The sequence below is a fragment of the Budorcas taxicolor genome, chromosome 20 (genome assembly GCF_023091745.1).
Source record: "Budorcas taxicolor isolate Tak-1 chromosome 20, Takin1.1, whole genome shotgun sequence".
NCBI classification, from domain to species: Eukaryota; Metazoa; Chordata; class Mammalia; order Artiodactyla; family Bovidae; genus Budorcas; species Budorcas taxicolor.
In genome coordinates this window covers 11,762,116-11,777,933 of record NC_068929.1, presented here as the reverse complement: position 1 = coordinate 11,777,933, position 15,818 = coordinate 11,762,116, and the positions used below count along the sequence as shown (strand labels likewise).

Genomic DNA, 15,818 nt, shown 5'->3' with positions numbered 1-15,818 from the left:
TTCTGTTGAACATTATTGGTCTTTTATTTTTAACGCCTGGACCTGAGACTCTCTAGACCTCAAAAAGGCTTAGATTTTTAAAAAATGTTCCCAAAGTCAAGGAAGCCCCTTGTGCCTAGACAGAGCGGATCTCCACCAGCACCCTCTTCCTCCCCACCCCAGGTTGGGGGGCTGCAGCATAGGGCGACTTTGCATAAATAGAGGGACCTGCAGAGTCGAAAAGAGCGCCCGAGAAGTTGCCAAACACAGTCTCGTCTGAGAATCCCAAGCGGCGAAATGGGGGCGCGAGGTCGGGAGGGGCCGCGCCGGGAGGAGGGAACAAAACACAAAACCACCCAGATGAAAATAGGAGCCATGATTCCTACCTTCTCTTTCTCAAGCGCGCTAACATAGCGTTATTAACAATTTGAGATCCTAGCAGTAAAGTTCTCGACACTGGACAGGGCAGTCCCTTGGTGCAGAGTCCCCAGGGCGGCCGACGAGGAGACGGAGGAGGCGGCGGCGGCGGCGGCGGCCACGAGCGAGCGGGTGAGCGCGGCGGCCGGACCCACGGCCGCCTGAGCCGCACAGCCGCCGCCGCCGCCGTCGCTACCGCCGGCCCCGAGCGCGGACGGCGTCCCGGGAGATGCGGAGGGCGAGGCCTGCACGGCCACGGCGGCCTGCGCGGCGGCGGCGGCGGCGGCCGGGCCCAGACTGCCCCCGATGATGCTCTCGATGGAGAAGGGCGAGCGCGCCAGCGCCGAGGCGCCCGGGCCGCCCGCCTTGGCCGCCGAGGCCTGCAGGGGGCCGGGCAGGGCGGCGCCGAGCGGGTGCGGCCGGTAGCCGAAGGCGGTCCGGGCCAGCTCGGCGGCCGCGCCGTGGGGCGGCGGCGGCGGCGGCGGCGGCGGCGGGGGGGGCGGCGGCGGCGAGTGCGGGTGGAAGGCGGCAGCGGCCGCGGCCGCGGCGGCGAAGAGGGCCGAGGGCGGCGCGTAAGGCGGCAGCTGCAGGCCGTAGCCGCAGCCGTAGGGGCCGTAGCCGTAGGCGTGCGGGGGCGGCGGGGGCGCGGGCGGGAAGAGCGCGGCGGCTGCGGCGGCCGCGGCCGGGTCCCCGGCCCCCCCCGCGCCCCCCGCGCCGCGCAGCAGCAGCGACTCGGCGGCGGCGGCGGCGTTGGGCGGGAGCAGCGGCTGCCGCTTGAAGCGCTTCCTCCGGCGCAGGAAGCTGCCGTTGTCGAACATGTCGGCGGACTCGGGGTCGAGCGTCCAGTAGTTGCCTTTGCCGGGGTTGCCGGGCTCGCGGGGGATCTTGACGAAGCAGTCGTTGAGCGAGAGGTTGTGGCGGATGCTGTTCTGCCAGGCGGGGAACTTCTCCCGGTAGTACGGGAAACGGCCGCTGATGAACTCGCAGATCTCGCTCAGCGTCAGCCGCTTCTTGGGGCTCTGCAGGATGGCCATGGTGATGAGCGCGATGTACGAGTAGGGCGGCTTCACCAGCGGGTTCTTGGCGCCGCCGCCCGCGCCCGCGCCGCCGCCGCCCGCGCCCGCGCCGCTGCCGCCACCAGCCCCGGCCCCCGCCCCCGGGGCTGGACCCGGGGGCGCCGGGGAGCCCCCCGTCCGCGGAGCCAGCGGGATGTCATCGTCGTCGTCCTCCTCCTCCAGGTCCTCCAGCTCGTCTTCCCCGGCGTACGAGCGCCGCCGCCGCCTCCGCCGCGCGGGGACAGCCAGGCGGTGCCCGCCGCCGCCGCCCTCGTCGTCGTCCTCCTCTTCCTCGTCGTCTTCGTCCTCGCCCTCCCCCACCACGTCGATGTCTGTCTCCTCGGCGAGGCCGGAGGCATCGGACATCTCCGTGCTCAGGGTCATAGCTGTGGCGCGGCGGCGGCGGCGAGGCGGCCCATGGGGGCGCCGGGCTCCGGGTTCCCGCCGCACCGCAGCCCAGCTCCCGGGTGGCGGGCCCGGCCCGGGGGCGCCACGCTGCGCGGGGTGGGGGAGGCGGGGGCGACGGTGCTCCGCGGCTGCGGGAGCTGCGGCGCTGGGGCTGCGCGGCAGCCGCCGAGGCTCGCGCGGCGACTTTGTAACTCCTGCGCCGCCGCGGCGGTCCCGCGATCTCCGCGCTGGTTTAGTTAGGCGCGCACCCCGCCTGGGCGGGGGACTTGACCTTCCTCTCTCCACCAGCAGCCCCTCGCCGCGTCCGTCGAGGAGGGGGTGGCGGGGTACCGAGCGAACAAGTCAGTAGTGGCGGGCGCCCGGGAGGGTGCGAGACGGTGGAGAGTCTAGGGACAGAGCTCGGCGAAGAGAGGGCTGAGTCCAGGAGAGGGCGGACCTTTCCCCGGCTTATAGCTGAAGGAGGCCTGTCACATGGTGTGCACGTCAGAGCGCTGCCAAGGCTCGGGAAAGAATGCCTAGAAAATCAGCCCTGCTCCGAGAGAAAGTTCACCGTAGGAGGGAGCAGCAACTGTGAAGAGGAGGGAGGAGGCAGGACCCCAGCATTCCTTCCCAAAGGAGCTGAGACCTCGGAGTCTCTCGCAGGCTCGTGGTGCTTTGATCCAGGGCCGCGGCACGAGTTCGAGTTCCCAGTCTCCTCTTCAATGAGCCCTCAACCCGAACCCCAGAAACACTCCTGGGACGCGACAGTTTGACCACCCGATGGCCCTTCGGAACCATCTAGCCAGGATATGACCATCCCTGAGGGTCGTCTGAGGTGGTCCCTGGGGAACGGCCTTGAGATTTGTTGGGCTGTTCCATATCCTCCAGACAGAACGAGCGGCTCCCCACGGAATCTGATAAGAAACCGCTTCCCCCCTCCCTCAGTTTAAGCGCAATAATAATTGTTTATTGACCTTTTAACCTGTCCCTTTCGGTTCTTCTTCAAAGACGTTTGTTTTCCACCATCTGTTAAATGCTGTTAGGGTGGCGTTTTAGTCAGTATCTGAGATTGAATGCCCTAGAAACTTGACTGCTAAACTAAGCCACTCTAATGAGAGGATCTGATTTCGTGGGAATTTCGTGGGAATAAAGAAAGTAACCATTGAATGCAGAGAAGAAACAAATTTTTAGTGGAAACCCAAATACACACCAAAGAAACTGCTTCTAGGAGTGACTCAAAAAAGTTCTTTCATAATGGGGTAAGGGATTCTATAGTTGTAAGTTGGGATGTTCTAATCAACACTCCACAGTAATCTAAAAGTGTTTAAATCACTAAACAAATACACATATCTCTACACAGTCAGGCTTAATAATAGAAACTACAATGATAAATTTGAAACTTTTACGCCAGTTTTTTTTTTGTTTTTTTAATGCACTAAATATTTCCAATAGGTATTGGCGAGAAGAAACGAAATAATTTTTAAAAAGATTCAAGTTCTGTTCAACTCTATTTTCCTTTTCGGGTGACAGAGTAGTGGAAATAATCCAACGATGGTATTTTAAGTACACCTATCTACCACCAGCTCATTTTTACTTTGGCTAGTGGAAAAATCCTAATAGCTTGTAGACTTCATACTCACACAGCCATACATCTTGGATTTTTGCATTTCCTAAGACACTTTTATTTCAAACTGGGGACTTGCCTCAAAATTTTACAAAATGATGGCTTGACAAGAACTGAGGATCAAAAATGAATGGCTGCATGTAGGAACAATGAGCTGCCCTTACATATTAACATATCACCTTATGGATCTAGCAATTTTCATGTTTCCAGATGTTTCATTGCTTCTCATCAATTACAGAGTCTCAAAAACAAACTGTTAACCCATCTAAGACTTCTTTTTAAATCGAATTTTTGTTGCTGAGGACAGCTATCAACCAGTTATAGTTACAAATGACCCATAAAGTCCATCACAGATCTTTGAAAGATCTATGAGAATGCCTCAAAGTCTTAAATAAATTATTTTTCATTGACTCTCGTTTGATATATGGCTGACTCATTTAAGTATTGTAATGGGCATTCACCTGAGCCAACATTAATCAGCACTATTAATCAGGCATTACATTACTTTGTTGATGCAGCCAGGCGTCCTTACCAAGGAGTTCACTTTTACGTTTGAAAGTTTAAGTTTTATCTAAATAAACACCGTGCTTTTCTCTGCACTGAGGGCTGGTGTGTGTCGAAGCATTTAAAATTGAAACGGAGAGGAAGAATTTGTTCGCAGACCATTAGTTACTTTAGATGATCGGTTACAGCCGTCATTCCCTTCTGTTACCACCGCGGTGAACGTGTATGACCAAGAAGGGCTCGGGGATTGACTTTGCATTCCATTTGTACTGTCCGAAGGTCCTTCCCGAAGGGGTTAAGAGCTTTTCCCTGAAAACCTTTGGGGAAAAAAAAACAAAGTGGCCAAGTTACCTTCTGGCCACTCAGGAGAAAGTGTTAGGATTTACTGCAGGTCAGAGCGGAAAATCAGTCCGGGAGAAGCGCTGCAGAGGCAGAGCTGGGTGAGCTTTACTAAAGCCTCGCATTTGGGCACCCCACTTGTTTTGTTTGCTTTAGTTAAGCTACACATTTGTGTACCACCTCTAGCTCCGCGCTCGTGAAACTCCGGGGAGTTTCGCGGAAACCGTAGCATTCCGTTGTCCGCGCTTCCCGCTCTCGCCTTCTTTGATTCCCTACCCTCGGGTCTCCAGCCCCAAAGGCTCCCAGCTCTCGGCCTCGGATTGAAATAAACTCCGTGAGGCGGGCGGGGACCGTAGCTGCGACCCCGGCCACGGCACGCCCCGCTCGGGCGGACGCGGAAAGCGGCGGGGCTCCTGCGGGCCGGGTGGTGCCCCAGTGGGCGAGGCCTGCCTCCTGGCGGCGGCGCGGCGCGGAGCCAGTCCCGAGCCGGAGCTTGGGAAGCCTCGGGCGTTTTGCGCGTGCGGCCGGTGGGCTCCGGAGCTTCCCTCCGCCTGGGCTTCGGGCGGCAAGGCTTTTTCTTCCCCGAGGTCCCCACGTCGCCTTCTCTGGGTCAGCTGGGCGTGCGCGGAGTCATTTCCCTGGACTGTACGTTTCGGCTATTTTCCCTCGGCGGTTTGGGTACTCCACGAGCGCTCCCGGAGTTATGCGGGATGCCACGCCGGAGGGCAGAGGAGGCGGCAGGACCCTCGGCAGGCACCGCCTCAGTTCTTTGCCCCTGGGCCCGGGACCTCGAGCTCATAACGTCCAGGGGCTTCCTTCGTGAAGACTGGCACTGACTTGGGGGCGTAAACTCGCAGGCGGGAACCTGGACTACTCGCTTTAGGCCCTAGCGCATCCCAGGCGTTTACCCGGGAATGTGAATGTGAGTGCGGTTCCAAACTCCGGTAATTTCGGGGCCTTGTCCCGCCTCCAAGTCATTCTACTTACCTGCATTGAGATACTAATTTGTGCCTGGCACTCTGGTTTTTGGAGAGAGTAACAGAAAACGGCGAGTTTCTGGGTGACTCACGGAAACCAGGTAAATAGATAAGTATTGTGCCTAACTGAGAAGCTTTTTCTTGGTGGCTTAGACTCCGTCCTGCCAATGCAATGGGCACAGGTTCAATCCCTGGTGGGGGAAGTAGGATCCCATAAGCCCCATGCCCTGGACCGCCCCTCCCCCCAACCCCAAAGTGCTTTCTGAGACTCCAGACGAACGTGAGCGATGCTTCTGGGTTTGTGTCCTTTGGGGACTCTATTTGATTCTGCGCCTCCCTTCTTGTGGCATCTTCCCTTATTTTTGTAAATTTAAGCATTGGGAGGTCAAAAAGGATTCTATTTGTTGTTTTCTGTTTGTTTTTCCGTGTGTGCATGTTAAAATATACATAGCATGTAATTTGCCATAGTAAGTGTAGGGTTCAGAGACATTAAGTACATTCAGTTTGGTGCAACCATCACCACTATCCATTTACAGAATTTTTCCATCATCCCAAATTGAAACTCTGTACTGGTTAAAGAATGACTCCCATTCCTCCCCACTCCACTCACCTTAGCATCTTGGAAACCTCTATTCTACTTCCTGTCTCTGTGAAATTAACTGTTTTAGCTACCTACCTCATATGAATGGGAGCATAGAATATTTGACTTATTTTACTTAATTAACATAATGTTTACAAGGTTCATCCATGTTGTAGTATGTATTAGTATTTCATTCAAGCTGAAGAATATTCCATGGTTTATTATGTATGCCACATTTTGTTTATTCGTTCATCCATCAATGGACATTAGCTTTGTTTCCTCCTTTTCTGTTTATTTTTTAATTTCCACTTACCTAGCTCTTTGTAACACTCTGCATGCAGTAGGCACGCAGTAAAGATGTGCCTGTTCATTTTCCTACATATTTCTACCCCAGAAATCCTCAAAGGATTCTCATTGTTTTTTTGCTGCGCCCTGCTGGGTTTGTAACCTTAACTTGCTCATATTTTTGAGACTTTCAGACTCTGATGCTGCATATTATCTTCAGTTAAAAAAAAAAAACGTAGGAGTTGAGACTCTGCCAAAATTAGTTCCTCACACACACACACACTTTTTATATCCTTTTTGTGTCTTCTTACCGATCCTAAATCCTTGAGGGCCCAAGATGATTTTGAAATGTTTCTCTGGCTGTCTAGGCCCTTCATTTCAGCATCACCCTGTGGTGTAATACTACTTGCCATGAGTGTTGGGTCACATGTGCCACTAAGCTAATTTCAAAGTCACAACAAGTAGGTACCTCCAGTATGATGGCTGAGGAAGCAGGCTTTGAGAGTTGCTGCAAGTCGTTGGGGAGACAGTAATGGCAGAGCAGTAACGTCCATCATCCTGTCCCAGGTCTGGAGCAATGGCACCCCACTCCAGTACTCTTGCCGGGAAGGCCCCACGGATGGAGGAGCCTGGTAGGCTGCAGTCCACGGGATCACTAGAAGTCAGACATGACTTCACTTTCACTTTTCACTTTCATGCATTGGAGAGGAAATGGCAACCCGCTCCAGTATTCTTGCCTGGAGAGTCTCAGGGACGGGAGAGTCGGGTGGGCTGCTGTCTATGGGGTCGCGCGGAATTGGACACGACTGAAGCGACTTAGCAGCAGCAGCAGCAGTCCCAGTTCTACCAGCCGCTCAAAACATAGGACTCCATGGGCCAGGTTCTTTCCACCCCTACCACACCACAGTCTGTTTCTTCAGGACAAGTTAGGTAGTCTGAAGATAAGTTCAAGGCAGGGCATTATTGGCTGACAGTGGTTGGCACCTCTCCCAATAACAGGTGCATTTTAACCCAGAAATTCTGTTGATAAACTGGCATAATCTGGTTTGAAATGGTGTTGTCTTCAGGCATTGTAGTTGGGAAGAAGATATTTTAGTGGTCTCCTGGGTCTCACTAGGCAGTCTGTGCTTGCACAACAGCTCCTTAAACAAGCATTTCGTGGCCTGAGCAGGATTTAGAAATCCTCAAAAATTCAGAATGTCAGCAAAGGTCTAAATCTGTGTTTTAAAACAGTAAAATTATTTACACTGACTCAGGAATTTTCATTACTGCAGTTCACCTGGACTAGCCCTCCCATCCCAACACATACCAACACAGACCTGCTCAGCTCTGGACCTCAGTGGTTTGCAGTAGCATACATTTAACTTTTGCACCCCCAAATCAAAGTTATTTTTTATTGTAAATGTAAAATATACACAACTCCATTACAGAAAGAATTCCTCTGTTTTGGAGGTTGTCTTCAATACAAGACCTTCAGGAGTTCGTGGCTCAAGAGTGTGTGGCTTTGTAATCATCTAGTATTTATTTACATTGTTTAATAAATTAACTTCCTGGAGATAGACTTAGTATTTTTTATTCTAATGTAATAATTGAAAAAAATAATATTACCATATTTAGAAAGAGTGCTTTTATTTCTTGTTGTTGCCTCAGGGGTTGTTTGTGAAGTCTCTCTGTTTGGGAAGAATGGGGCTCTCCAAAGTGACTCTAGGGATGCAGCTATCCACAGGACACACTGAAAATGAATTCTTATAAGACCATGAGAAAGCCTTGTTTTGAATTGAAGTTGTTTGTGCTTCAAATGTCAAATGTATACAGTAGAGTCACCAGCCCCCCTCCCCCACCCCCGTCTCTCTCTCTCTCTCTCTCTCTCACAATACACACACACACACACACACACACACACACATACACACACAATCTTTTTAACCTGATGTTCAGGCTTCAACTGAGGCTGAACTATCACCTCCAAACTCTACTTATACAAACACGACAGAAGCTCAATGTCTGCCCTCAGGGGCAACCCCTGCACCTGATACAATGGTCTGACCTCAAACTGGGGGAGGTAAGCAGATCGAAGCAGAGGTTTGTTGCAGTTGAGTACAAATATAGTCCCCTGTGCAGAAAGCACTTAGATGTCGTCCACTAGAGGCTCCTGTGAGTGAATCGCCTTTGCTAGAAAGCTTTGGTTGCTAGCCTTCCAGAGCAGCAAAAACTGAGAAAGGTCCTGAACTCAACATTTACAGATGAGTAAATGCAAATAATGATCACTAGTTAAAAAATTTAAAAGGACATGTAAATTTTAAAAATGATGAAATGCAACTTTTCCTTATCAGATTAGCAAATTATATGAAGATGATGGGCATGATGGTAAGAACTCAATCACTTTACATCTTTGTAAAATGTAAACTGGTGAAACCTTCTAGCAGACAATTTGGCAATGCAAGCTTGGATCTTAAGTGCCATTCTCTTTGATTCATTTAGTCTAGGACCTTACCATAAGGAAAGAACCAGAAATATGAACAAAGTTTTATGTAAAAAAATACTTGTTGGAGTGATTTTTTTTTAAGGGCAAAAATGGGAACCGTTCTAAATGCCCAGGAGTTAAATATATTACTATATTTCCTTAAGATGGAATATTTTGCAACCATTAAAAATTGTGAACAATTTTAATAACTTGAAAAAACCTCAAGATTAATGGTAAAAGACCACAGCAAAAATTCTATGTAATACTAATTACATTTAATATACTATATGCTGTATACATATAGATTGTATGACTGAAAGGAAATGCACTAAAATGTCAACTGGTGATTCCCAAGAAGTGACAGTATGGCTAGTTTTTATTTAGCTATTTATATTATACTCTTCTATGTTTTCCCAAATTTCTCACAATGAGCAATGTCCAAATTGCTGAGTTCAGACACCTGAAGAGCACTGTTAGTGTGAAAGGAAGACTAGAAACTGAACGGACACCAAGGATTTAAAGCAAGCACGATAAACATCTTAAGGAGGAAAGGGAACTTGTTAGTAACATGAAGCAAGAAAAATAAATAACTTTTTAAAAACCTAGTGGAAACACTGAAGCATGTAATAGATGAAGTAAAAAGAACAAATCAATAGAATAAATAGCAGAACGGATACAACTGAAGAATGGATTGAACTTGAAGATCATTTTAAAGAAGTCTCCCAAAAGCAGCTGTAAGTAAGTAAGTGAAGTCGTTCAGTCGTGTCCGACTCTTTGTGACCCCGTGGACTGTGGCCTACCAGGCTTCTCCATCCATGGGATTCTCCAGGCAAGAATACTGGAGTGGGTTGCCATTTCCTTCTCCAAGGAATCTTCCCAACCCAGGGATCGAACCCAGGTCTCCTGCATTGGAGGCAGATGCTTTAACCTCTGAGCCACCAGGGAAGATTGGAAAGCAGCTGGAAAGGACAAAATTCTGGCTCATGAAATCAGGCGAGTGAGTTGCAGTCAGCACTGAGAGAAAATAGAATTGGATGGAATGTGACGAGATGGGACAGGAGGCGATGGAGTAGAGTAGAATAAAAAAAATATCATCAGATGACACACCATAATGCTAAGAATAGTTTGTGAAACTGTTACTTCAGTTATTTTTCTATTTTTTAGTGCATGTGTGTGTACTGAGTTGCCATGTAAAGTGAATCTGTTAGTGTGGGCGCCACAGTAAACAAAAAAGTTTGACAGCTACTATTTTAAATATATATATATATATGTTTACATCATGATCTTGCTATTCTTTTCTACCTTCTCTGGAACTTGGCTCATAAATTATCCTCTTTTTCCCCTAACACTCATCTCAGCTTACAAACATGTTCCAACCTCTTGTATCTAAAAATAAAAATGTGCAAACATGTTCTTCTCTCCTGAGTGTGCCAATGCAAGCGAGCTCCCCCTCTCCCCTTCCTTTTATCACCTGTTTTCAAAGGGCTAGTTTGTCCACATTGGTTCCAACATCATCTCTTGCCCACTCCTTAGACCCTCATTCCAACTCTGAACACCACTGCTCTATTAATTAGTGTGCCATGGAAAAGCCTGGCCATCCACATTTAGGAAAAACTGCGTTAAATGAAGAAAGCAGGTACCTTTACTGTGGCACTTGGAGTTTTTTTGGTATATAAAGTCCATCGTGATACTTCCAGAGGGATACAGATGGAATGTAACACTTTCCAAGTTTATTTTACCTTGGAACACCAGTTTGGAAAATGGAGCTCACTGAAATAATATGATAATGAGTTAACAATGGCTTTCTAATTACCCAGAGCAAGGATTCTTCTCATTTATTCACGTAAGAAATTTTTATTATCCACTATGGGGCAGGTACCATTCCAGGCACATGGGATATGTAAGTAAATAGGGGAAAGAGATCTCTGCCCAGACTTCCCTGGTGGTCCAATGGATGAGAATTCACCTGCCAGTACAGGGAACATGGGTTCGATCCCTGATCCGAGAAGATTCCACATGTCACGGGGCAACTAAGCCTGTGTACCCTAGAGCCTGTGCTCCACAGCAAGAGAAGCCACCACAATAACCAGCCGGCTCACCGAAATGAAGACGAGCCCTTGCTTGCTGCAACTAGAGAAAGCCCGCACGCAGCAAGGGAGACCCAGCGCAGCCAAAAATCAATAAAATGTTTAAAAAGATCTCTGCCCCAGGGAGTTATATATATTTAGCATAAGAGAGACAGACCATAAGAAATAAATAAAATGTTAATTAATAGATGACTTCTGTGGTATGATAGAAGGTAGTGGATACTGTGAGCGAAAAGAGTGGGGGTTACAGTGTTGGAAGTGGTGAGAGTACAGTATGGAAGAGACAAGGGGGTTACAGGTTTCAGTAATGACCAAAGACGGGAATGGTGACACAGCTGCAAGTCTGGAGGAGAAGAAATCCAGGCAGAAGGATGATTAGCATGGAGGCCCTGAGGTGGTGAAATGGAGCGGGACCTTAAGGTCCTTCCCCACCTCCCCACCCCATGTCCTCAGCCTGCCTTTTGTCTGTGGAAACGCTTCGGCCAAAGAATGAGTTTAATTGGAGAAATGAGAAAATGCAGAAACAAAGGAAAACAGTCCAAGGAGCCCGAGTAATAATAGGTTAGTCAGTAAGCGAAGTCAAGGGCCGTTCCTCCCAGGGGCTGTAGGTAATATGCTGAGCCGTGTCCTGTGAGCTGTTTCACAGATAATGAAACCTCCACCAGGTGGAGGAAGACTTAACCACATGATAACCAAACTGTAGCCATGACCTAAGCTGTCACGGCTCCTAGAAACTTGCCTCAAAGAAATGGAAGCAAACTGACGCTGGAATTGAAGGGTTACTGTACCTGAAACAACCGAGATGACACTGGTCAGTTCACCACATGCCCAATCTCAAGATGACTGTCAGAGCTAACTGTACTGTTTTTGCATGTAGCCTTCTCCCTCCATCTATAAAAGCTCTTGCCCCCTGATTTTCGGGGTGTAGGGGAGAGTGGGCCTTGGGACAGGGGTCCACCCCATCTGCCCCAAGTGCCAGCATCCGAAATAAAGCTTTTCTTTCCACCAACTTGCCTCTTTTATTGATTTTTGAGTGGCAGCAGCCAGACCCCACTTTCAATTACAGCAGAGCATGCTTGTTTTATTTAAGGAGTGGCAAGCAGGTCAGGTGATCTAGTGGAGTGAAGAAAGGGGGAGAATGATACAGAATGGAAGAACAGGAAAAGAGGTCAAAGGGTTGGGGGCTGGAAGGAGGCAACCATGCAAGGTATTGTAGGCATTAGAAAGACAGGCTTTTACTTTAGGTAAGATGGGGAGTCACTGTAGGATGTCAGGCAGAGCAGTGACCTGCTCGAACTTAAATCCTTAAATCCTGTAAAGGGCCTCTCCTGTTGCTCTATCCTGTATCGAACAAGGGAAGAAACAGGAAGATAGGTTGGGAAGTGATTGCTTTAATGAAGGTGAGACCTGCGGGTGGCTCGAATCAGGGGGATGGCAGTGGAGACGGTGAGAGTGGTTGAATTCTAGGTGTGTTTTGAAGGAGCTCATGAGACTTCCTCACATTGAACACAGGACACAAGATCAAAACAGGAGTCAAAGATAATCATCTCATCTGGTCGTTCCATGGCAGTTCTGGCACTGCTCCAACTAAGCTGCTTTTTCACTCCTGAAATTCATCACCTGAATGTCGGTGTTCCCCAAGATTGTGCCTTCAACTCTACCTCATTCTATATAGCATCAGCCACTCTCACAGCATTATCTGTTATTATTAGGCAAAGAATAGCTCTTCCATGTGCTGCAGTGTGCTGCTTCCAGCTGTGTGCTGGGTGTAGCTACCCTGACTTCGTGCAGGTGACTCAAATGCTCTCCTCTGACTTCTGAACCTGTGACTCCCCCTGTATGCCTTGTCGCTTCTGGGTCAGTCTCCTGCCATCCTGCCAGTAAGAACCAGTTGAGGCTCAGACCAAGTCTGATTCCTCCCTCACTCTACAATGTCTAGTTTCCTACTGAGTCCTTTCAGTTCTACTTTCTCCACGGTCTGGCTCAAATGCCACATCCTCAGCAGAATCTTACCCAACCTCAGCATCTTTAAAGTAGTTTCTCCTACAAGTTTTAGAGCTTTAGGCTTTACATTTAGGTCCGTGATCCACTTTGCATAAATTTTTGTATATGGTCTGAAGTATAGATAGAGGCTTATTTTGTTTTGTGTTTTGCATCCGTATATCTGATTGTTCCAGTGCTGTTTGTTGACAGGCTAGTCATGGAATTGCCTTGGCATCTCCTGATGGGAAAGCAAAATGGTACAACCACTTAGAAAAAAAAAATTCGGCAGTTTCTTGAAAGGTGAAAAATACACCAACTACATGACCAGTCCTTCCACTGCTAGCTCTTTATCCAAGAAAAACAAAAGCATATGGTCATTTATATGCTTGTATGTGAATGTTCATAGCAGCTTCATCAATAAAAGTAAAAAACTGGAAACAACCCAAATGTCCGTTAATAGATGAATGAAGAAACAAATTGTAGCGTATCTACACAGTGGAATACTACCAAGCAATAAAAAGGAACTGTTGACACATGCAATAAGGTAAATGAATCTCAAAATCATGGTGAGGGAAAAGCGTTAGTCTCTCAGTCATGTCTGCCTCTCTGTGATCCCATGGACTGTAGCCCGCCTGGCTCCTCTGTCCATGAAATTTTCCATGCAAGAATGCTAGAGTGGGTAGCCATTCCCTTCTCCAGGGAATCTTCCCAACCCAGGGACTGAACCCAGGTCTCCTGTATTGCAAGCAGATTCCTTACTGTCTGAGCCACCAGGCAAACCTGGTGAGGGAAAAAAGCCAGACAAAAAAATGAATATATTCTGTACAACTCCACGTATATAAAATTCTAAAAAATGCAAACTAATCTAGAGTGATGGAAGGCAGGTCAGTGGTTGCCTGGAGGTAGTGGAGGAAATGGGAGAATGGATTACACAGGGGCACAAGGAAAATTTAGGAGTGATGATTAGGTTCATTATCTTGATTGTGGTAACAATTTCATAGGTGTATAGCTGTCAAAATGTATCAAATTGTACCTTCAACTGCATATTCCATTGCATTCCCAATGCTCTAAGGTGGATTAATCATCAGTGAACTCTTTTAGAAGATGTGTGTCAGCCATCTTTGTATCCACATATGGTGTTTAGCAAGGCTTTGCTGGTGTGAAACAAATATAAATAAACCAATTGCTCTGCTGTATAACAACTGTAACTGGATAGGTGGTCATAATGACTATTTTTAAAACATTGATATTTGTGGTGTTGTTTTGTTGTTGTTTAGTTGCTAATTTGTGTCCAACTCTTTGAAACCCCATACTGTAGCCTGCCAGGCTCCTCTGTCCATGGGATTTCCCAAGCAAGAATACTGGAGTGGGTTGCCATTTCCTTCTCCAGGGAATCTTACCAACCCAGGGATTGAACCCATGTTTCCTGCTTCACAGGTGGATTCTTTACCACTGAACCGCCTGATATTTGTGAGTTTAATGCAATTACAGTAAAAAAAAAATTGTGGTTTTTAAAAACTTCATTCAAAGATTATATCAAAGAACAAATGAGTGAGAATAACCAAGAAATTTCCTGAAAAGAAGAGTGATTGGGTGCTAGAGCTTGCCTTACATAGATATTATTATGTAGCTATAATAATTAAAATAGTGGGGACTTCACATAGAAATAGAGAGATGGTGCAAACTGTAGAGTCCAGAAACAGGCCATGAACTGTGAACATGCATTATTTAAGTATACAACTTTAAAAGTGGCATGACAGATTAGACCGGGAAGGAAGGAATTATTCAGTAAATTTTATAGGACAGTCAGTTAACTTTTCTAGGGAGCCAAAAAAATAAAATTAGACACTTAGCCCATATATCAAAATAAATTCCAGGTGAATAAAACTGGTGGTTCTTTAGAATGGGGAGAGAATGACAAGGACTTCTTCTCACTTGGGGAGAGTTTTTCAAAGTGCTTTATCCTCTTCTGTCTCCCAACTGTAATATTTTAGCTGAAAATCAAGGGAAATGATGAAAATATTTTTTAGATGAAACCATTTTTAATGAAAAATATAGGAGTTTTTTTTTTTTTTACTGGATCTTAGAATGTGCAAGCACCTTAAGTATTAGAGATGGAATAAATTGTGAAGAAAAAGAGGGATACATTTTGCTACATAAAAATTGTGTAAAAAATATGTATATATATAGAGAGAGAGAGGCAAAGGGGAAAAGATCAGATGGGGGGAGTAATTACAACAAATATGACCAATGGACATAAACGGGACAGAGGACAAAAATAGTTAGGATGGTAAATTTTATGTGTATTTTTTAATAATAATAATAGAAGTGACAGTTCAGTTCAGTTGCTCAGTCATGTCCAACTCTTTGTGATCCCATGGACTGTAGCATTCCAGGCCTCCTAGTCCATTGCCAACTCCCAGAGTTTAATCAAACTCATGTCCATTGAGTTGGTGATGCCATCCAACCATCTAATCTTCAGTCATCTCCTTCTCCTCCCACCTTCAGTCTTTCCCAGCAGCAGGGTCTTTTCAAATGAGTCAGTTCTTTGAATCAGGTGGCCAAAGGATTGGAGTTTCAGCTTTAGCATCAGTCCCTTCCAATGAACATTCAGGACTGATCTCCTTTAAGATAGACTGGTTGGATCTCCTTGCTGTCCAAGGGACTCTCAAAAGTCTTCTCCAACACCACAGTTCAAAAGCATCAATTCTTCAGTGCTCAGCCTTCTTTACAGTCCAACTCTCATATACATACATGACTACTAGAAAAACCGTAGCTTTGACTAGATGGACCTTTGTTGGCAAAGTAATGTCTCTGCTTTTTAATATGCTGTCTAGGTTGGTCATAACTTTTCTTCCAAGGAGTAAGCATCTTTTAATTTCATGGCTGCAGCCACCATCTGCAGTGATTTTGGAGCCCAAAAAAGTAATGTCTCTCACTGTTTCCCTATCTATTTCCCATGAAGTGATAGGACCAACTGCCATGATCTTACTTTTCTGAATGTTGACTTTTAAGCCAACTTCTTCACTCTCCTCTTTCACTTTCATCAAGAGGTTCTCTAGTTCTTCACTTTCTGCCATAAGGGTGGTGTCATCTGCATATCTGAGGTTCTTGATATTTCTCCCAGCAATCCTAAT

General features: G+C 47.3%; 1 protein-coding gene and 1 non-coding gene across 2 annotated transcripts; both read right to left on the bottom strand.

Annotated features, from left to right (window-relative positions):
* Positions 1-398: 398 nt before the first annotated feature.
* Positions 399-1,835, bottom strand: FOXD1 (forkhead box D1). Its single transcript, XM_052659324.1, has one exon. The coding sequence runs from the start codon at positions 1,833-1,835 to the stop codon at positions 399-401; it is 1,437 nt and encodes a 478-aa protein (XP_052515284.1).
* A 7,649-nt stretch (positions 1,836-9,484) lies between these two features.
* Positions 9,485-9,556, bottom strand: TRNAW-CCA (transfer RNA tryptophan (anticodon CCA)). The gene has a single exon. It is a non-coding gene; the product is annotated as a tRNA-Trp (tRNA).
* Positions 9,557-15,818: the final 6,262 nt, after the last annotated feature.